At 36.3% G+C, this 23,745-nt stretch overlaps 1 protein-coding gene across 3 annotated transcripts; it reads right to left on the minus strand.

The window, feature by feature from the left end:
* Positions 1 to 1,181: 1,181 nt before the first annotated feature.
* LOC126829370 (ETS domain-containing transcription factor ets-5) lies at positions 1,182 to 18,848 on the minus strand. Of its 3 annotated transcripts, none has more exons than XM_050559193.2 (5): positions 18,756 to 18,848; positions 6,435 to 6,761; positions 5,769 to 5,906; positions 5,282 to 5,353; positions 1,182 to 4,488 (listed from the first exon to the last, which is right to left on the minus strand). In XM_050559193.2, the coding sequence occupies exons 1-5, from the start codon at positions 18,784 to 18,786 to the stop codon at positions 3,932 to 3,934; spliced, it is 1,125 nt and encodes a 374-aa protein (XP_050415150.2). In that variant the 5' UTR covers positions 18,787 to 18,848; the 3' UTR covers positions 1,182 to 3,931. The 3 variants fall into 3 exon arrangements, with proteins under 3 accessions (XP_050415150.2, XP_050415152.2, XP_050415151.2); XM_050559195.2 differs by lacking the exon at positions 18,756 to 18,848 and adding an exon at positions 12,835 to 12,913; XM_050559194.2 differs by lacking the exon at positions 18,756 to 18,848 and adding an exon at positions 10,739 to 10,868.
* Positions 18,849 to 23,745: the final 4,897 nt, after the last annotated feature.

Genomic DNA, 23,745 nt, shown 5'->3' on the forward strand with positions numbered 1-23,745 from the left:
TGCGCCCACAGCTGTGTTGTTTTGGGTTTTTTTTGTATCAGAATAAAGGACACAAAAGGATTGTCCATTGTAAGTTTTATTATATTCTAATGCCAAGATGTTTTTTTAAAAGCTGCTTAGAATCGAAATGTAAAACCATTATACGAGGCAAGGTTTTACTGTACAATACCAAGGGCTTTATTGTATTTGGGTTAAAATTTAAAAGCTTTTCTTTTTACAGCAGGGTAAGAAGTTAACACAATAGTGTGAAGGGTATATCCGTTTGCACAAGTTTGCACAGTAGGGTAAAGATAAACCAGTTAACATAGTAGGGTAAACATATACCAGTTTACCCAGTAGGGTAAAGATATATCCGTTAACACAGTATGTTAAAATATATCGGTTTACATAGTAGGGTAAGGATATACCAGTTTACACAGTAGGGTAAAGATATAGCAGTTGTCACAGTAGGGTAAAATATACCAGTTTACACAGTAGGGTAAAGATATGGCAGTTAACATGGTTGGGAAAAGATAGATCAGTTTACACAGTAGGTTAGGGATATACCAGTTTACTCAGTTGGGTACAGATAGACCAGTTTATACAGTAAGGTAGGAATACACCAGTTTACACCGTAGTGTAAATATATACAAGTTTACACATTAGGGTATAAACGTACAAGCCTACATAAAAGTGGCCTGGAGGGAGTTGGGGTGGGGGTTGTCGCGGTAATCGTGCGAATATTCTGGGGATAAACTCTCATATAATAAGTCGATCGTATATTGACCCGGGTCAGTTTCCGACGTGGACTGAAAAGACCCTAAGGGATTTTGAAGCCCCATTCCTTGGTCATGGGTTCCGCCAGTGGGTCTGAAAAGGGAAATTGTGCAGAGTCGTTCGGATGCGATAAAAACCCGTGTAAACACTGACGTAAACTTTAGAAAATATTTGCCAAATGAAATTGAAACACAGTTAGGCGGAAACGCAACTGTCTGGGCAAAATTCACTTAATTATAAAAGTGAAACTTAATATAATTTCGTCTCAAAATAACAAAAATATTGTATTGATGAGAACTTAAACCACATTCCATTTGTTCGCATATGTCCCTTATGGCCGACATGCCAATCCCATGCTTGAAACATCGATTTTTAAACCGTATACCAACACACATTGCATAAAAAACAACAACTAAGGATTATCCAGTTATATAAAATATTTAATTTGTTGTAGCAAAAATATCTAACAGAGTAAAATATTGGCTAATAAAATATATCTATATTTACAGAAGGTAAGTAACAATGTTCAACATAATATTTACATAACAAACAGCTCTCGTAATATATAAAACCTTTTTAAATAAAAAATAAAAATAATCACAGGGAAGGTGGTAAAACACATTAACCTTGTAAACAAATCAATTGATATCGCTTGTCGTTTTACTAGCAGTGTAGACAGGTCTTCGTTGTCTGAACAATTTAAAATAGTAACAATGACATGTCTTCAGTGTCCGGACAATTTATAATTGTAAAAAAGACAGGTGTTTGAATACTTCATGAATATTAATATATACAGGTCTTAAGTCTCTGAATACTTAATGAATAGCACTATAGACAGGTCTTAAGCCATTGAATATTTTAAAAATATAAGACCTCAAGTCTTTGGACATTGCTAGTTATCTCACCATAATTTTCTGACTTAATAGTTTTTTTTGTCTTAATGCTTGACAGTCGCCTGCTTCCAGTTAACGTTGTAGACTAAAGTTTAGTTGGCAAAGAGTTGCAATTAGCAGGCGGGGCCTTTCTGCCGAAGTCTTTAACAATCAACCTACTTCACAATTTCAATGAAATCTAGGAGACAAAATCTAACACTGTGCAAAGGGCATAGACCTTACAATGATATGGTTATGTGTAAAATTAAAACGAAACGAATCTGAACTAAATATTAATAATACAAGTAAGGCCTGTAAACAATCTAATAATAACATAGAAACAATTTACCGGGAATGTGGGAATGTTTTGAACATGAAGTTGTTTTGGAAATATAAACATTTTTGCATATGAACATATTTTGCATGTTTTGCATATGAACATATTTTGCATATGAACATGTTTTGTATATGAACAGATGATATGAACATATTTTTCATATGAGTACGATTTGAAAATGAGCTTATTTTGTGTATGCGCATGATTTGAACATGAAAGGGTTTCGAACATAAACATGTTCTGTATCTGAACCCGTTTTGTATCTGAACATTTTTTGTATCTTAACATATCTTGTTGACAAAAATTACAAGAACGTGTATTACAATTAAAGGCTGAAACAGGTCTTACTTCAGGCCAAAAGCTCACAAAGCATTCTCAGACGTAAGTTACGAATTTACTCAACTTTCAAACACTGTTAATGAGAAATATCTTTGATTGATTTGTTTGATATATTAAAACCACAAAAGTTTAATAAAGGCTATATTTTAATTTAAAAAAGGCGAACAATTTTGAGTAAATTCTTAATTTAAGTCTGAGAATGGCTTGTGAACTCGGGGCCAGAACTTTAGATATGTTTAATAAATTCTCTCGAGCTTAGTTAACAAGGTGAGTTTTGAACTCTTAAACAATACAAAACTATAATAAAACTAAGATACATTTTTAACATTAATAACATAAATATTATTATTACATAATAAATATTTTTAATTTTGATAAATAGACTAAACTGTAAAATTTGCTGAAACCAGGGCCCGGAGCCGTATTGTTTTTCTCAATTAAGCTTTACTTAAATTCTAATTACTTGCTGTGCCACAGTCTCTGGTAAAATATGAAATCATAAATATTTTGATATTGATTTTGTTATCGATATAGAGCTTTAAATTTGAGTAAGTCAAGTTTTGTATGACTCCGATGGAGCGGTTGACTCGAGACCCATGTTTGTTCGGTTCCTTCATTCTAAACAAGGAATCAAAATTATTGATGCTTTTGAGGTATTCGAGCGAAACCACGGCACCAAGCTGAAGAAAGGTCAATGACCTAGTTTAATCATTAATGTTAATCTATTACGAACTGAAAAAACAACAAATTAGCAACGGTAGTAGTCAATAACATCAAGACCAATGGCTATATCTGGTTTTCAAGAATATAGACCAATAATCATTGAATTGATGTGTATACAGTGGTGTGCAGAGATAGTCGGGAATCCATTTCAGGGGGGAATCCAATCAAAGAGTGAAATTAAAATTAAGATTTTTGAAGTTTGAAATCGCTGTTAACCTAATTGTACAAGTTGCCCTAATTAATTTGAATATAAAATGTTTATTTCCCCTGGACACCACTGTGTATTAGTTTATCAAAATTGTAGAACTATCCGTTCTCTATTGTGGAATATTTAATACTATAAATGATGGAGATCAACAAGGCACATAGTGTATATATATAATATAATATAATATAATCTACGATATTTAAACAAATAATGTATTAATAACCTCCAAAAACTCATCTAGTTTGAATTCGATTCGCTTCCAATCACGTGATTTCAAACTGTGCATGATTTTCTTTTGTTGGAATGTTAATGCCCCTTATATGGAAATATGGCCATTTAATAAGACATCCGCGGGTTTCACACCGACGTGCATCACGGACGTTTACATAGCAGCATGGTCCATGGTGAATGATTAGTATTTACGATCTAAAATGCATTAGAAAAGTATTCGTTTCGTATACTAACAATGCCCTTCCAAAATAAATCATTGAATACACCAAGCAATCTCTAGTCTCGAGATGACGTCAAGCCTTTCAAAGATTACGTCATCGACACCACAAATTGATGACGTTAGAACCCAACATTTGGTTGCGTTTCACGGTACAATAACTGTCTGAGACCTCTCACTGAGACAGTAAGTGAATTAATCACTGAGCAAAGAACAAATTAGCATCAATCATGATTTGGATGATTGAGTCAATATGGAAGACTGCCATACTGCTGACAGGAATCATTTCGTAGCATCTCTTGATAAACATTTAGTGATGATGGATGCGAATAATTACCAGGCGCATAAAATTCGTTATGGGACGTTTCGTGCCACGAGCCTGATGTTTCCGGGCTGCTTCGTACCGGGGAGATACACTGTACAGATGATGACTTGATTCCCATTTCTAGTTTCCGGTTTAAGAGATCACGTGGAGTTGAGTTGTTTGAGCGAGGTTCTGTTAAAGAGTTTAGACTAGACCCCATTTTCTGCTGCTTCAGGATGGCCTGGAAGTTGAACCTGTACGTGTATCTCTTACCATGAACTTTAGAAAGAATCAGTTTATCGTAATAGTATCTCATGGCGCGACTAACTTTATCATAGTTCATGTTGGGTTTGTTTTTTCTTGCACCCCATCGTCGAGCCACTTCTTCAGGGTCCACCATCCTGAACTCGCCGTTTGGTCCTTCCCACTTAATGCAAACATCATTACTACTGTCTGTCAGGAGTTCCAACAGAAACTGCCACAGCTGAACTTGTCCGCTACCTTGAATAGAACACAAAAAACCCAGAATTAGTTAATTCTTCCATTAAAGACTCGCTCTTTGTTTATTCGTGTATGGCAGTCAGTTTGCTACTGGCGCTCAACCCTCCTTACCACCCGATGTTAGTGCGACATCTAAGCTCTAGAACGTGCACTAACTGGAAATTTGTTTAAATATATAGGAGTCCATTCTGACCTCGCGGTGTCTAAGATCCGAATGCACGTTGTCAGAATATGAACTGAAAATGAGTTCAGCACAGAAATTGCTTCCAAATTGGTAACGTTGTTGTTGTCACTTTGGTTCTCGATCGAAATGGGGACTTCTCATTAGTGAAATTAAACCAGAAATGAGCTTTATAAGCTTACAGAATGTCATCCACAAACTTAAGCGCATCGACTCATTATAAGCCCTAATCTATGTGGATACTTATTACTGCATTGGCCGAGAAAGTTCATCCAGATTTTCCGGCGGGGTTCCCCCTTGTCAGTGATAAAGGACGGAGGGCCCGACAAGGACAGCTGTCTATTCCTTCGGGTGAGACAAAAAACAGAGTTCCCGTGTATACATTGGAATGCACGTAAAAAGATCCTTGGCAGTTGGAATTCGATATAAGAGTACGCGATAGTGCCACTGCTCGGGCAAAATTTCCCTCATAGCACACTGTATGGCGTATGCCCTTCTTCATTAGCCCAGCATAGAAGCAGAACAGTAGGACGTTAAACCCCATTTCATTTCATTTTCACGTAGAACTAGGGGTTCTAGAGTGACCTAACCTTTCCTAAAACTATGTCTTACCTGCTAATACGAAGTTGGCCATTTCTCGTTGTTTAGCAGCATTGCTTCTTTCTGTTCTCTCCCAGGACTGAACTAAAATAGAAGACAGTAATAAAGATAACATAAGAGTTCAATATAAATCTTGCCCATAGTAAACAATGCAACTCAAACAGATGGTTGCGGTTGTCGAGCGGCAGGACACAGGTCTCTCGCCTAGAATGCACCGGATCTGAATCATCCTTGCACTGGCCGAAAAGAACCCTCGGACTTTTTCAGAATCCCCCACCCCCTCACATTGATATATAAAGGATTTTTATTTAAGTCTCCAAATTAAACCCCAATCCATTTCATTGCATCCCAGTTTAATATTTTATTCGTAACATATTCTCTCAAATGTTTGAAAATTAAAGCTACTTCATGTTGAGGCACCGACTCTAAATATAATTTTTTGTAAAAGCTTATTACTATAGGACTATTAATCGGTAATGAGACAAATATAAGTTCTTACCATAATCGTCCGTCCATATATCATCTCTATGAGGACTGGGGTATCTTACTGGACTTATATCGTCTATCTGTGGACTAGGGTATCGAATAGGACTTGTGTCGTCTCTGTGTGGACTGGGATAACTGACCGGACTTGGAGCTGTAATACAGATATAATGTATGTAAGGAGTGTATTTATAAAATAAATTAGAGATGTAGTTGCAAAGACTGATCTAGCGTCAGCAAGAGGCATTTGGATCTCTTGTGGATCTGTACATGGCCAAAACAGACTTGATGAATCTAACTGTCGAACTTGTGGCAATAATGATTACACAATACTGGGCGCTTATTCACGAAAACTTAAACTAAGATACAATCGAAATTTTAAGAAATACTGCAATTCGATTGGCTGACCAGTAAAATCAATTTGCATATATCCAATGAAGTTGCAGTATTTCTTACAATTTCGGTTGTAACTTAGTTTAAGTTTTCGTGAATAAGGGCCCAGGTATTTGCCAGAACAATGACATTTCAATTTTCACCGAAGTTCTAAAGTCAATGGTTTTTTTACGTGCACGCTAACGAATACCACACTGGGCCTCGGGTTTTCGTCTATCCCAACAAATACATGTAGGACCCCTGTCATGGATCACAGACGAATCAAGGACATTAACATAAGAGTACATACCACCATCCCCATATGTTGATGTTTTTGATTGGTTATCAGCTTGAATACATTCCATGACGTCATCGAGACTTAAGCCGTCATCTGAGTGAAGACTCGTAGTGCTATAAGCGGCATTCATGTGCTCATAGTAAGATGGCGGCGGTGGTTGCTGTGGTGGCGCTGAGGTTAAAGGCTGACTGCAAGTCTTGTGTCCCATTACAGGACTAGAAGATAGACTGTTTGGGTAATACAGATCTGGGGTGGGTGCTTGAGATCGTTGATAATCATCAAATGGGGGAACAGTCTGGTCGAATTCTAGAGAAAATGTTAATTCCTGAAGCATCATGGCTGAAAAATATAAAATTGTTGTCGTCACCTTAGAGACAAATAAAATTTCGTTGATTGTTCTAGAGATGATGTTTAACGCCCATTCAACACGCAAATTAGGCCATTTCGGTACTGAAAACGTATCATTTTATTTCAATAATTCGATTGCGCGTGCACGTTGGGTGTGGGGTGGAGCTTTTAGCAGTGGGAGGAAACCGAAGGAACGGCGAAAACCCACGAGGTTGTGCAGGCGTCTTTACTCCTTGTTGCGCACAAGTGTGGGATTGAAAACACACCACTTGCCGACTCAATGACAGGTTTTATGATCTAACGCGCACGCATTAGACGATTCAACCTCGACCCCCCCCCCCCCGTCGCGCTTTGCTAAAAGGGAATAAAACAAACAGTAATTTAAAATCACGACGTATTTAAAGAAATCACATATATTTTACCAGTTTCAACCCTCTGTTCAGATCGCGATAAAAAATGACAAGTGAAAGCCAAGCTTTTGACTGATTTTATTATCTTGATTCACAAGATTGTTTTTTGCCATTTATTGATATAAGACTGTAATATATATGTTAAGATGGGGGAGTGATGACGTAATGTATATATATCAGATATAGGGCCTTACACCTTAGTTTATATTGATATAACCTAATTATGTTATAGTATGATATATTCATATGAATGGGTTTAATAGCACGGTTACAAAACATCCCACATCTCTACGCCGTATATATATATGATTTACAAATATCGTTCCGCTAGAGTAGACGTGCGTAAAAACCTTTCAACCTTTGAATACACTGTTTGACAAATAAATGGGGTTTACCATCCTACTACAATGTATGACACACAAACTCTCTTGATGTTGATCGCAGTAATCAAATGAAATTAAAGTAGCTATGTCTCTAACTCAATATCATCAAAAATCTTCGACATTGAAAACACGAATTATTTGTCAATTCAAATCAACATTGGTCTTGTGATCTTACAGGTAAAGATGGGCTTCTGATATCCAATATTAAAGACAAAATAAACATTTTACCATTGGTACACGAATCGTGTACCATAATGCGTTTCAGCGCCATTTGGAACAAGGGACTCAAAGAACAGGGCTAGACATATTCCACATGTCATGCCAAGTGGTGTCGCTATATTCTTATCTGGAGAGGATGCACAATAAATACCATCGGTGTAGACTGGAAAAACCAGACGCTAAAGATTGCCATTCACATGAGACTTCTGGCGTACTTCGCCGAACATAACTGATTAGAAATTACAGTAAAACAGAAACGATTGAATGTAAATCAGTTTATATACATTCATATTACATTATTATATGCCTTGCGACCCATTTTTGTCAATTTCTAGGTCCCAAATATTAGCGATTTAGCCCCTTTAAATAGGGTTTAGCGTCTTACGATGAGAGGCATTTTGCCCGTCCCACCTAAACAACTAGATGCTGTTCCTTGTCAGTCGATTCTTGACTAGAATTTCCCGGTATTTTTCAAGCCCGGATAACAAAATAGAGGTCCCCCCTTATACACATACGCGTGCACGTAACAGAACCCTTGATAGTTGGAGAACGAACTGGGGTAAGCAGAAACGCGGCTTACTGGACAGAGTTACTCAAACGCACTATACACAATTAGTGACCATAAAATATAAAACAATATGTTTGTCTCAAACGGACATAACATACATTATGTTTGTCTTAAACGGATAGACGGGACATAACATTACTACATGTTTGTCTTAAACGGACATAAGAGACATACAATTACCATGGAGGTCTCAAACGGACAGAAGAGACCTCAATATATTCTCAATATATGTGTGCACTCTGTATGAAAAAAAGGATCAACATTTCAATCGTTTTAGTCACTTTTAAATTAAAAAAAAGCAAGTTGAGATAACCAAATGTGATATCATCATGATTTATTGTTGGTCATAATACTCTATGGGTGTGTGTAAAGTAATGCTCGGATGATTATTCTTAAAATAAAATAAAAAAATTAGTAAGTAAACAGGATTTATGGGTATGAAAAGCTAGGGTTAGTGTTAATATGACCGTATCAGTTTATATAGTTTGTACTCTAGTGTTAATATGACCGTATCAGTTTATATAGTTTGTACTCTAGATACAACATTCATGACTTCGGCGACCAGCTGGGCCTTCTTTATTATATGACGTAACATTTGGCGGTGTAGATCTTTACTGCTTATATAATTCATAAGATCCGATCCCTTTTTTTATATACAATTAGAGATCCTTTATTAATAAGCTATTATAGTTTATAATCAAAACAGTAACTCCCCCCCCCCCATCCCTCCCCCGCGAGGAAGGGAAGAATGAAATCCAAACGCTATTGTACAGCAAACTTGAGCATATATTAGACATAACAATTCATTCAATTGAACATCAAGATTTTCTATCTTTACATAAAGGTATTTAACCATAGCAGCATCACCGATCAGTAACTGGCTATATAATGCATACACTGCATTAATAACATGCAAGGAAAATACTGGATCAAGCCCACCGAAACATGATACGAAGAAATAAGAAAATAAAGTAAAAAAAGAGCAAACTAACACAGAGAAAGTCTGTGTCAAGTCGAACGCGTGGAAAAATATAAATAATGAATAGTTTATATGATACATAAAGCTTTAATACGTGGAGGACGTTGACAAGTTTCGCTTTCTGTTATTAATGATGACAGATCGAAGCTTCCAGTAACGTTTATAAGGTTTCTAAGGCTGACGGACGCGTTTGCGCTATCGTTCGTTCTCTTTCACCTCGTGTGATATCACACAGAGAGGTAAAGACAGAAATGGGATTTAACGTCCACTCGACACAAACTAGGTCATTTCGGGACTAACACATGGTTCAATTTTATTTCAATAACTCGCTTGCGCGTTGGGACTTTAGCTGTGGGGGGAAATCGGAGGACACGGAAAAAACCCATGAGGTTGGACTGGCGATCTTACATGACTCAGTGACCGTGTGATCTAACGCGCATGCGTTTAACCATTCGGCAATCCAACCCCTTGTGGCAGTACGAGTCGTCAGTATCCGGATGAGACGAAGTTGATTAATGAAATTCAATGAGGAGCTGACTGGGCTAAGTTGTCCTTACTAAGAGTTCACAATTTAAAAAAAGGGGTATAGCATTCTGATGAGGCGAAGGACCGTTGATTGTTGAAATTCAATGGGGGGGGGGGGTGTCAGGGCAACATTGTCCTCAATAGTACACATTTTAAAAAAAAAGTATCCGTATGACCCAAGTATTGCGTTGACGGAACATTCAACCCCATTCAGTTTCTGTCCTAAAATATTCTAATTCATGCTAAGACTGGACCCATATTGTGCCCGCTACAGCCAATGAGTTGGTCCGAGACAGGCGACATTCTACATGAGATTGGAAAGAATAATAGTTTGATACTGTTTGAACAGATTCAACGAGTATTAGCAAGTATGGCACTACCACAAGTAATACATGAAATGACTTCTAGTTAGTATTTTTTAACGATCGAACAGTTCTATGGATAACAATCACTATATACACACAACGTTTCGACAAAATTTCACTCGTTATGAAGTATGCAACATTTATTTTTGCAATTGTTTATGTTTGAAAACGACTAATGCCATCTTGTATAAACGTTGTGCTTATATAATAATAATATAGTGATTGTTATCCATAAAACTGTGTTGTGTTATAAGTAAAAACTATTCTTAACTTATTGTAAATATCACAGTTAAATATTAAACATACAACATTCATTTTTGAAATTTTCTAATGCTTGATATCGACTAATTTAGGCTTGTTATATAGCGATTGTTATCCATAAAAGCTAGTTATGTTATGACTAAAGATAAAGACTATGCTCACAGTTAAACATCAAGTACACAACATTTACAAAATCTTGTAATAATGTGATTGTTATCCATAAAACTGTGTTGTGTTATAACTAAAAGCTATTCTTACCTTAAAGTAAATATCACAGTTATCAGACTATCACCGAGATATAATAATGGTTATATAACAGTAGTTATTTATCAGTATATATTAACGTTAAAATCAGCTAGTTTATAACAGAGATGTTATTTTATCAACGTATATGAACGATATGTGTTAGATATTAGATATACATGTGGTTTTGTTCATTCAACTGTCAGATGACTCAGATGCCGGGACATATACACAGGTAATACAGTAGGCGGGGGTAGATATACCACGTGGGATTTTAACTAGGTCATACCTTTAGCAAGTATCTAATCGAGTTATATAGCAGGTAGATCAGTCTGTTTATTTGTTTAAAAGTAAAATTATTGACTGAACGTGATTATTGTCATCGATTCATGTCAAGCCTTCGATGTATTAAATGACGGTTATGATATTGTTTTGGGTTTTGGACCCACACATTATTTGGGTGTTGTATGTTAGAAAGCACTCGTTCTACGTCTGATTATATGAACTGGGGTTTAACGTCCTACTCTTCTGGAACAACATGGCTAATGAAGACGGACATACGGCCTTCAGTTTGCTGTGACAGATCGTTTACTCAAACAGCGGCGGTCCTGTTTACAATTCATCGCATTTCCAACTAGCAATGGAGAGAGAGAGAGAGAGAGAGAGAGAGAGAGAGAGAGATGGGGTTTAACGTCCACTCGACACAAACTAGGTCATTTCGGGACTAACATATGGTTTAATTTTATTTCAATAATTCGCTTACGCGTAGGGGTCTTTAGCAGTGGGAGGAAACCAACTAGCAATGGTCCTTTGACGTGCACACCAACCTGTACATGGGCGGAGCTTGGTTTCTCGTCTCATCTGAACGATTAACCGCGTTTTCGTCGCCAGGCCATCTATACGTTAAAGGAAAACCAGGTTTGCAAATCCCGATTGAATTTCATGACCAACATCGAGATCGAACACGGACCCCAACATAATATGACAGTCAAGAATTGACGGCGACCTTAATTTATACACTAATGAAATGATCATAAACATAAGCGTTGTACAACGACTGTTTTATGAAATAGTCTACCTTTTAGTATAAGATGTTGTACATCTCTATATTCTTCTAAAAGACAACATAAAACACATTTATTTAAACAATACAACGTTTAGTTTTAACATGTCCATAATTTTGGGTTTATGCTTATAATGTCACTTTGTAAAGTACCACTGAACACATGATGTGAAAGGGCCGCACTATGAATATGCTGCAATAATAAAAAACGAGAGGATATTCATTTGTATTCTTATAAAAGTAACAGACAGTACATTAATGGTGTCATTTAGGTGGGCAGTTTTGCATATCTAACAATTTATAGCGATCTTTAGTACAGAAAACATTTAAAAGTCCATTATAATTGCTCATTGTAAAAGAAAAGAGGTTACCCGCTTACTCATCATGTACTGAAGTAACTGAACGACAAACGACCTTGAAATTTAAACGAGTTATTTCATTGGTTGTAAAGACCACTACGTCATAGACGTACCTATCTTGAAGCTAGTGATTGGTTGATATCGGATCTACATAGCTGTAAAACAACACATGTTAATCAGTCTGGTGACGATATACATATCTTGTTAAAGTAACAGTTTCTTAAACTCTCCATTAATTGTTTTAAAGTGGGATATTTGTCATGCAAAGATTATAGCAGAGGCCGAACACACTTCTAATTAAACATACAGTATGCAAGAGCTAAATCTGCCTATTGCAGGTCTTTCTTTAGGCCTGACATGTTATCTAAATTATTAATTAGACATTAATTAACTTATCCAGACCATAATCAACTCTCGTTGGCATCGCTAGCCTGCGACATTTACTGGATTAAATCAAAAATTGGATAATCGAGACTATGTTTTTTATCGTACTGACTTTAGTAATGATGATCGAGGCTAGGCCCAAAATTCAATCGCTAATTACTCGGTTCAGGGTGGATCAATTTGACTCAAATTTTCAGCAAATTCCCTTTACATTATCTCGTTTTTAACTATCATAGTGAGAACTACCAGCTCTTTATCTAATCCCCCATAATGTATCTTCAATATATAAATTATTTTATGCTTACCAATGGCAGGACTAAGAGTTTGTCCATATTACAATGTAGCAGACTCCTCCTTCCCCCACAGAACACCACAATCTCAACCAACCACCCCATCCCTCTTCCTCCCGTTTCACCTTCCTAACCATCTTCTTTAACCAAAATACAGATATGTTTATTTTTTATAAAAATCGTCGACATTTTACATCCTAAATGGGAACAGGACATGTAAAATACATTTTAAAAATAGGTGAGTATCAATTTGCGCAAAGATAGCACACTATCTAAATATCTATTTTATGGAATGTCACTAAATGGGAACATTAATTTACACTGAAGTTTTTAAATGACATTGCAGTGTCCAGAATGTTGGTGTCCGCCAATTTTACAACTGGCGAAACACAATCCAAATATAATTTTAACATAAACGTCTATGCGACGATTGGTCTCTTTGCTGCGTTAATTCCCGATTCTCGGATCAATAGTAATACGGACCTTTATGTTAAAAGTATATTTGGAATATGTTTAGCCAATTCTATAGCTAATGTGATATTGGTGGATACTAACATTGTCCTTTAAGCCCTCTTTAAACAATGCCACGAGCAGGCTACGTAAAATATCTCTAGACAGCTGGGACTGATTCGTTATCCTCGTAAAATAATAATTCCTAGCATGAACACAGTAAAATAGAATTATCTGTTTGTAACTGTTTATTACTTTAAAGATACTGGATTCTGAGGGTGTCCCTAATAAGAAGTGATACAAGGAGCGCTTCTAATGGGTTAATCTAATAGCTGCCGTTTGTGAGATCATTGAGAGAATTAAACGTCCTGTGGACTCTGCCATTTTACGACGGAAAAAAAGTCGGCAGAGAATAATTCAGGAATTTACTTAGGCTTCGATGTGTATGGGAACTAGACAACGCCTAACGACAAATACAATAACAGGTAATGGATGCTCCCTCTTTCAAGTCACGTGATAAACACGCCGGATACAAAAAGTAGATTCTCGCTGCACCGGGTAGTGTTCTTGGATTAAAATGGTTTGAAAAGAATTTGAAGCAAACTTTTGATGGATAAACTAATTAAAATGTGTTTTTAGTTCAAATATATCACCAAATCACAGAAATGATCATACGTTCAACAAATTAACTATGTATATGTAAACTTCCGGTTGCAAGTCACGATGAAACGTTATACGTCCAACCTCAGTATTGAACAGGTTCCTGGTTGCTAAATGGGTTTTGAAATTTGTGACTCAGTAAAATACTTTACGGACAGGTCGAGAGAAAGCAAACATTAATCGAACGATATACGATGGCGTGAGTTACAGTCATAACCAGGATATATTCCCTAGTGCGGAAATAAATAATATGTACATATTAGGCAATTCTTAGTTACTCTTCCTTTTCTGCACTTTTCAAACACAATTTAACCTCATGAATTATTGCATAATATTTTAGAATTTTTCAATAATATATGTACATATTGGGTTATATTGATAGATACTCTTCCTTATATAATTTTAATGAATATATTTTTAAAATTAGTTTAACTCATGAGTCAGTCAAACAGCTGACAATAGTATACCAAACTGTTTTTATAACCAATAATATGAGTTATATAAATATGGTGAATATGAGTAATAATATAATTTATTTAAAATAATCTTTGTCGGAAAATTGTAGACTTGCCAGCCACTCGTGCGGAATTCTATTATGGATAGTGTTATCTGGTGTTCTGAATATGAGTTATAATAATCTAGTTATAATAATCTATTTAAAATAATATATTTAAAATAATTTTTGTCCGAAAATTGTAGACTCGCCACTTCTGCAGAATTACATTATGGAAAGTCTTATCTGGTGTTCTGTAGCAATAAGTGCAATGAAATGAAATGGAGTTTAACGTCCTACTGTTCTACTCCGTCTGGGATAATGAAGACGGGCATACCATACCATACAGCCCGCACAGCCGTTCTACGGCCTACTCTTATCTTATATCGAATTCCAACTGCCAGGGGATCTTTTACGTGCCCTCCGTCCTGCACCACTGACACGTGGAAACCACTTCGGAAAATCTTGATGAACTTTCTAGGCCAACACCGGAATCGAACCGGCGACCCTCACGTAACCACCGTGGCTCCCATAAAGAATAAGAGGACGATACAAAAACGTGGCATTTAGTAATACAATATACATACCCATAGAAATAAGTTATCTGAAATTCTTAACATATTATAACAAAGGTTAACTATATAGAGTTTAAAACTTTACACAATCAAAAGCACATTGTTCACGAAGGTCATTTTCTAGATACAGATGTCATTAATTAGATAACAATAAGAGTCTTTATATTAAAATACTACATAGTTTTTTTAACTTTTGAGATAATGTGTTAACCACTTGACTGGTGTACTCGTTAATTAATCACCAAATTAATAAAAGTGAAATTAATTCGAATGTTTCAATTATTTCTAAACTTTACTTAGTTCAAAATATTTATAAAATTAACAAAGTTTCACAAAAAATCGTTCTTGAAATGTTTTTATGTATGGTTAAAGCAAGATAAATATTTTATTGATTATGTTGACAAATCGCGTTAAAAAGCCTTAACATGGACAGGTATGCCCCAAGAAAGAAGATATAGTGGTAGTCATAGATTTTAAGCAGCACATCTCGGCATATTGACCATATCTATTATTTTTGAATTTCGTACAAATCGAAGGTTATGTGCTAAAATGTGACATGAATAAATTCTGCTACTTTTAAGAAAGAAAAAAAAACTTGAGCAAATTAAGTACCAATTGCAGTTACACGCTGAAGACAGCACATTACACCACACTGAAGATATAATTTTGTAGAAATCGAATAAATCGTGCTACTTCTAAGAAAGCAATTGTTGGGGCAAATTATTGGTACACGTTGAAGGAATTATATATTGTATGTTTTATATCGAATTTAAAATAACAACCAAATTACAAAGAAAGGGTCTTGGCAAAATATATACGGTTAATCCTAGCTGTAGTCAGTAAAATGGAAAATATTAAAATCGAAAAACCATTTTCAATATATTTCATTTTCCAAAAGAAAAATTTCCGTGCCTTTTACAAGCCTGATTATTAATGGTTAAATGATTTATATATTTTCCTGTTTAACACAATGACATGTATATATATGTCTACAATTCACGTATAATTCGGGACAAGTGGTCATGTAGATACCATTATGTTTTCGTATTCATTTCATTTCACGTTAATTAACACCATTGACTTTTTTATTTATAATTCTGGTATATGGTCTAAATTTATAAAGTATTAAATGTACATTTATAATTCTTACGTTTTATATTTTATATATATTATATAGCTATATGTTACCTGGCGTTATACAGGTGAACATTAAGTAAGTAGCGTTTATATTCATTTATGCAACATCCATAATATTTTATTGTCAGTTTCATAATTAAAGATTCTACCAAATAGAAAATAAACAGTATCCTTATATTTATTTTACAAAGAACGGTTGATTGAACGTCCGTTCAACCAGTAGAACCCAATAAATAATGTACCTTGTTTTAATACAACAGTTTACATATCCTGAACAGAATATGAAAAAGGTCACATCAAATTTATTATTTAACATTTCATGAAGAAAACAAATCAAAACATCACTGGTAGATAATCTCCAGGATGAGAAAGAGGCTCATCAAAATATTTTAGCGAAAATTAATCAGCCACCCTGACTTTTGTAGACCCTATATTGTCTTTAGTAGTGGAAGGAAAACGGAGAAAACCCACGAGGTTGGACAGGCGCCCCGATTCCTTGTCACGTACAAGCGGGAAATCAAAACTACGCTACTTGACTCAATGACAGATCTTCTGATCAAACGCGCAAAGGTTAACCATCCCCCACCCCCAATAATGTACAAAATTGAGTCATTTTATTTACTGACATTACTAAGAGTTCCAACTTTCCACAAAATTGTAGTTTGCAAAGGATTAACCATCACTCAAATAATGACGAGGGACTTTAAAATAGCATAGCGGGTAAATGATGACGTAAAGGTTACATTGTAGAAGTATTCACTCGTAGTATTAGTTACGCTTGATTAAGTTCTATGCATGGAAAATTTAAAAAAAAATCAAGTAGGCAGGGTTATTAAGTGCAGAGACGTATTTATTTCCCTAGATGCAATCTAAAAAGATAAACACATTTGATCTGGTATATCTTATACCATTGACCTTATAATACATTATAACGTCCATGCTTATACTGAAGGTTGGTTGACGTTTTGTGAAAATAATACAGACTATTGACATCTTTTACAATTAATTTCCAATATATAATTGTGTATGTACATCTAAAGACGCTCATCAAGGACAACCATGTAGCTTATGATTTGATGTATATTAGAATGAAATAATTAAAAGTGGTCAATTCCTTGAACTGGGCGTATTTTCAATTTGTTTATGTATTGATCTACCGTAGACTCTAATATATATATAAAATCCCGTATTTCAGAAACCAGTCGACAGAAGGAACAATACATATCGGTCGATAACTATCTGTATTATGGACTTACCAAGGTTGTATTTAAGAGTTTTAGCAATAAATTTATAATAAAAATGGGAATAGGGTGTTCGGAAACTTACCTTCTAACTTAAAACCGTCATTTGCATATTTCAGACAATATTTAATTTTTCATGCTAAATTCTACTCAATTTGCTTATAAGAAATACAAATAAAACATCAAAGGCAAATAATCTCCCGGCTTGGATTAACAGTCGGATTAAAAAGTGTCCCATTAAAATATTTAAACGAACGTTATAGCTGGTGTTGTATTCTTTTGTCCATATCCCTTTTATATTTAAATTCAAAGCATCTTTGTAAATACTGAACGGAAGTGAACCATCCTTGAACTGATATTCCTTTTATAGATTTAAGCTTGCACGGATTTAAAAATCAGACAGTAATCAGATAGACTTTATATCGGGCTCTGTTAATCATTCTATATCAATGGTATGATCATGACAATTTTAGCCTTGTCTATAATTTTGTCCTGCTGAATAATGACAAAAGAGAGGAATGATTCATTGGAATTGTATATCGTGTTATGAATCACTAATTGTGACGAACCAGGAACATCACCTCTCCCGTTCATAGAAAATGCAGATTAGTGTGGTTTAAAATTCTTTTAAAATTAAAACTAGAAACCAATTATTGTGGATTTATCATTACAATGCTTATGCAAAATTCATAAAATAGCATGGCATGTTATCCAAGTGGACCAAATGGAATTTATAACCGACGGGTGAAAAAAACAATAAAAAAAAACTAATGTCGCTTCTCCTGATTAACGTGTTGTAAAATTTATTTTTTAATGCTTTTAAAATTAATATTAGAAAAATGTGGATATAAGAATGCAATGCTTATGTAAAAGTCCCATATTATCGTCATTTTGCATCATTGCGTGTGGAGTAAAAATACGTATAAAACATAACTGCCATATATTTTAATTTCAAAAAAGTTATAACATATTAACAATTTTTCTATTTAAAATAACAACTGACAATTATCATACTGGTAGCACAACGTTAGACCGGTGGAAAATAATAACAACAAAAAACCCATCAGTCTTTAGAAATAATCAAAACAAACTTTAATATAAGACAAGACAAACGATGCATAGCTGAATTTAATATGAAGGAGGTGCTAATTTTACAATAAATTTCATATATAAATACTGATCAAAATTTGAAGGAGTAATTAGCGATAACGATGATGATCCCTTGATTTTGGATTACTTCAGAGCGCCCCATTTCAATCAAAAACGCGCTGCTTCAGGGCTTGTCTTCAGTGGCCCGAATTGTATAGCCGCCATTGTAATGGATTGTTTTCGATTTGTTAAAACAATTGATGATTCCACTTTTAAAGAATGTGTACTCACCAAGCATGCTATTTAATTGTTCCTTTAACATATATCCGTTATCAAATGATACTGGCGCTACTAAAAATGTAATGTATACCGTTTTCTACCCCCAAAATCACTTAAGTACAAAAACACGTAACCCAATCAAATCATTCGACCAATCAGAGACCTCTCCAGATCGTCTTCTGCAAACGGGATTCCTTAAGCGTCATATCGCATGGTCGAAGGGAATTCCATGACATCATCTTGCGCTAAGATGACCAGGTAAACGTCTTATCTCTCATCGGAGTCCCAAATGTGTATTTGGATAAACAAGACTACCAAATGTAGACGCGTTTGTCACATTACGGGGTTAGTGAGTTGCACTGTACCAAATGACTCCACCATCGGTTAAATAGTGCGTATATATGATCACTGATATACATACTGAATATTAACTAACCTATATACAAGGCCAGGTAGCTTAAATATAGGTAAATAAACAGGTATAGATACCTAGTAATGCGTGGGTTATTAGGCGCGTGCGATGGAATAATAAAGCTCATTATATTTAAACCGACTATTATCCGGTTCAAGTGCAAGTTGGGTTATATCATTGTATATAAATATGTAATATAAAAATTCAGTACAACTTTACGCGTAATTTTTAGTGTAAGTCTAGCCGTTACAAGTATGGAATGGAATTAAATGAAATAGGGTTTAACGTCCTACTTTTCAGCTCCAACTGGACTAATGAAGACGGGCATGCGCCATTCAGTGCGATATGAGGGAGATTTTGTCTGGGCAGTGGCGCTACGGCCTACTCTTAAATCGGAATTCCAACTGCCAAGGAAGTTTTTACGTGCACGTCAATGTGTATACGGAACCTCGGTTTTTCGTCCCATTCGAACGACTATACGCTGTTCCCTACCAGGCCTTAGGTCCTGCACCGTCACAATATAGAATCAGGACAGTCTCGAGTCTCCACGATCATATGGTTCCCATGTGAAAAAGTACTCCATAACTTTCATCAAATTTAGACTATTTTTTATCATATAAACTACTCACGTTTATTGAGATGCACTGAACCCAACCTCTTATTGATATAAGTTACTGTTCACTAGATATTCGTAGATCAATACCATGTCGGGTTCAATGCATCTAAATAAACGTTAGTATTTTAAATGATAGAAACTAGTCTAAATTTAAGGAAAGTTATGGGGCACTTTGTCACACACATGCTAATCTATATGTACTGCAACTTGCTGTAAAGCTATTCTTTTTTTCATGTTAAAACATTGATTTTGTTGGAAGTACCAATTTTATAACATATGTTATTATATTGTTATTAAAATTTTATCGAACCTTTTTATTCCTGTGAGTGGTTGTGTAGTTAGGGGTTCCAGCGTACTGCTTTACCCCCGAGGCCTATAATACTATCCCGATGAGATGAAATGAAATGAAATGGGGTTTAACGTCTTACTGCTCTGCTTCGACTGGGCTAATGAAATGAAATGAAATTAACGTTCTACTCTTCTTCTCTGACTGGGCTAATGAAGACGACCATACGCCATACAGTGTTCAATGAGAGAAAAAATTATGAGAGAAATTTTGCCCGGACAGCGGCGCTATGGCCTACACTTATATCGAATTCCACCTGTCAAGGGTTTTTTACGTACCCGCCAATGTGTACACGGGACCACTGTTCTCATACTATCCGAACGACTATACGCTGTCCCTTGCCAGGCACCTGGCCTGCACTACTGACAAGGAGGGACCACGCCGAAAGATCCTGATGAACTTTCTAGGCCAACGCAGGGATCGAACACGAAAAGGCGTAAAAGCTATCTGTACAAAATTTCTCTCAACTCGGTGCGGAAAAGTAAAACGTTTAACTCCATTTCATTTGGTATAGTACAGTGGTGCACGGACTAATAGAATACAAAGATCAGGAGATTAAACGAACAAATAAACAACATTATACAATAAAATACAAAACACAAGACATTAAGGCGAGCAAGAGGTTAATGCGTTAAACGCGGCCTGTTATTATTAATACGCAGATTATAGGATATAGTATATCGTATCCCGTAAACCAGTCCCGTAAATTAAATAAAATGAAATAGGGTTGAACGTCCGATTGGGCTAATGAAGACGCTCACATGCTGTACAGTGTGCTATGAGGGGAAATGAAATGAAATGGGGTTTAACGCCCTACTGTTCTGCGCCTACTGGGCTAATGAAAACGGGCATACGCCACGCAGTGTGCTATGTCCTGACAGCGGCGCTATGGTCTACCCTTATTTTGAATTACAAATGTCAAGGCTTCTTTTAAATGTACGCCAATGTGTAGACAGGGCTATGACTTTTCGTCCAATCCGAACGACTGTGTTGTCTAATACAACACCGTTCAAAACAATAATTAATCAATGGTGCTGGGTCCTCAACCAGAATAGTTCTCAGGGATGGCGGTGGGGGCGGGGGGTGATAGGGAAAGCATGTTTTATTGTTGTATTGAATAATTTTAGACAATACCATATTTAATTTTGAAAAGGGTGCTCCGTAAACCCAGGTTCTGACATGTTACTCCGTATACTTGGGTTCCATGACTACGACATGATCCGTAAAATTGGATTCTGACGGGGGCAGATTATTCCGTAAAAGTGGGCCCTGAGTAGGGCATATTATTCGTAAACTTGGGACCTGACTAGGGCATATTAACCGTAAACCCAAGTTCTGTCTAGGGAATGTTCTAACTAGGGCATATTACTACGTAAACCCAGGTTCTGACGAGGGCATGTTACTCCGTTGATGTTGATTTTTCCTTGTCGGATGACGAATTAAGTCACGTGTACGCTTTTCACACTGCAATTTTGCTCCAATCGCACGTGTAATAATTAACAAATCTACGTGTAAAATAAATTAGAGAGAGTGAGAGAGAGAGAGAGAGAGAGAGAATTAGGCCATTTCGGAACAGTGAGAGGAAACCGGATGACCTGGATAAAACCCATGGGATTGGTCAGCAAGGAATCGAGACTTGAATCAAATGCAGACCTTATGACCTACAGCACACGTGTTAAACCACTCGGCAACACCCCCCCGCCTTCGTCTAAGACTAATATAATATGCCAAGATAACGGAGACATCATTCTGTCCGGGTTAGTGTTTAACTCATGAAGACATGTCAAATAGCATGTAGTTATTAATTATGATTAGGAATAGCCAACACACATTAGAAACTATTTTGGTTATAATACGGAATGTGTGTACAATATAGTATTGTTTACATGAAATATTACTCTTAAATTTCCCATTTTTTAACTTTGAAAAATAATATATCTTTAAAGGGTTTGTGTTCAGCCAATGAAGAGACAATTTTGTGGGTGTCAGTAATGGTTTTTATCAAACAAAGTCGCTCAGATCCGGGAATAAATAATTTATAAGGAAGTAGCTAGATCTTCAGGTGGTGCTGGATCTATCATGAATCCGAAATGAAATGGGGTTTAACGTCCTACTTGACTGCGCCAACTAGTCACCCGTTTTATTCATTCACTTGATTTTATAGTTCTTATGAGTCGTATTTACAAAATGACATGATATAGGCTTTAACGTCCCACTGTTCTGCTCCGACAGTGCTAATGAAGACGGACATGCGCCATGCAATGGCCTGTGGGAGAAATTTTTCCCGGACAGCGGCGCTACGACCTACCCTTATTTTGAATTCTAAATGACAGGGGTTATTTTACGTGTAAGCCAATGTGTACACGGGACACTGTTTCTTGTCAGGTCCCCACAACACACAGTATGGGGCCTGGCCGTCTTGATTAGCCAGTGGCGGCGCCAGGGGGCTATCCCCCCCCCAATTAATCTGGTCTGCCCTCTGTTTGCCCCCCCCCCCCAATAATTTTAGAAAATAAAAAAAGTATTTGTGATACGTTTCGGTAATCAATACCTTCTACGGGGAATAAATCCCACATCCCCACTCTTGGCGAGGTCCCCAATGGACTCGCTACTTTGGCGCTCACAAGGGGAATTCGTTGAGGTTCGCAAGTCCGTTCGTTTGACATGTGTTCTCTAGTCGGATAAACTAGTGATCGGGCGACGAACGGTATCTGGGCAGATCTATTTATCTCGACGATCGGTGCCTGACATAATACTGTAAGACAGCATTTCCGGCAGTCTATTTTTCAAAATTTTCTGGGGGAGGACTCCCTACTTTGACGCTCGTGAGTGGGCTTCGTCGTGATTCGCAAGTCCGTTCGTTTGACACTTTACCTCATCGATCAGTGCCTGAAATACTGTCAGGCTGCATTTCCGGCAACCTGTTTTTCAAAAATTTTTTGGGGAGGCCCACTACCCCTAGTTGAAGCTCGTGCCTTTGCCCCCTTAACCTTGGACTTTGTCCCAGCTTTGCCCCTCCAATCACCGACGGCTGGCGCCGCCACTGTGATTAGCCCAGTCGGTGCAGAAAAGTAGGACGTTAAGCCCCGTTTCATTTTGTTTCAAGCAAAAGTTGAACTATAGACCGAGAAAGGACGTATGTATTATATTACAGTATCTAGTTAGTCATGACACGCTGAGATTTCATCAAATAAATCTAAAATTACAAACTACGTATTAGCAACCCATCAATATTAAAATGTACCGAAAAACTTCTACACCAAACCACCAAAATCTTTTCAATTTAAATAACAATCACTACTCGTTTGGTCAGGCTTACAACATGTACTCAATAACCGCTCCCTAATTTTATAGGTCTATATCGCCCGCGGGTGCTGGTCGCGTGCAATGGTTTATCAGAATATGAATACAAGATAAAAAGAATAAAAACAAACTATCGCGTGGATCAGTGATTTTATTGTTATTGAGGATTTATTATTGGCGACATATCATCATTATTTATAACAACTTCGCCGAAGCACTCTATTACATGTGAGGCCTTTATCCCCTTTTGTAGTATAGGTACAAAACATATTTGCCCTTTGAACAAGACGAATAATACCTCGCGAATCTCTACAAAAATATCCGT

This window comes from Patella vulgata, chromosome 8 (assembly GCF_932274485.2).
Source record: "Patella vulgata chromosome 8, xgPatVulg1.2, whole genome shotgun sequence".
Lineage (NCBI taxonomy): Eukaryota > Metazoa > Mollusca > Gastropoda > Patellidae > Patella > Patella vulgata.

Bases quoted from the DNA above. Each gene is read 5' to 3' on its own strand.
- LOC126829370 (XM_050559193.2), bottom strand. From the start codon at position 18,786: ATGTTAAAGGAACAATTAAATAGCATGCTTG. The intron at 6,762-18,755 runs GTGAGTACACAT...TATATTTTTCAG, and splicing joins ACAATTAAATAGCATGCTTG to CCATGATGCTTCAGGAATTA. The intron at 5,354-5,768 runs GTAAGAACTTAT...CTTCTATTTTAG, and splicing joins TATATGGACGGACGATTATG to TTCAGTCCTGGGAGAGAACA.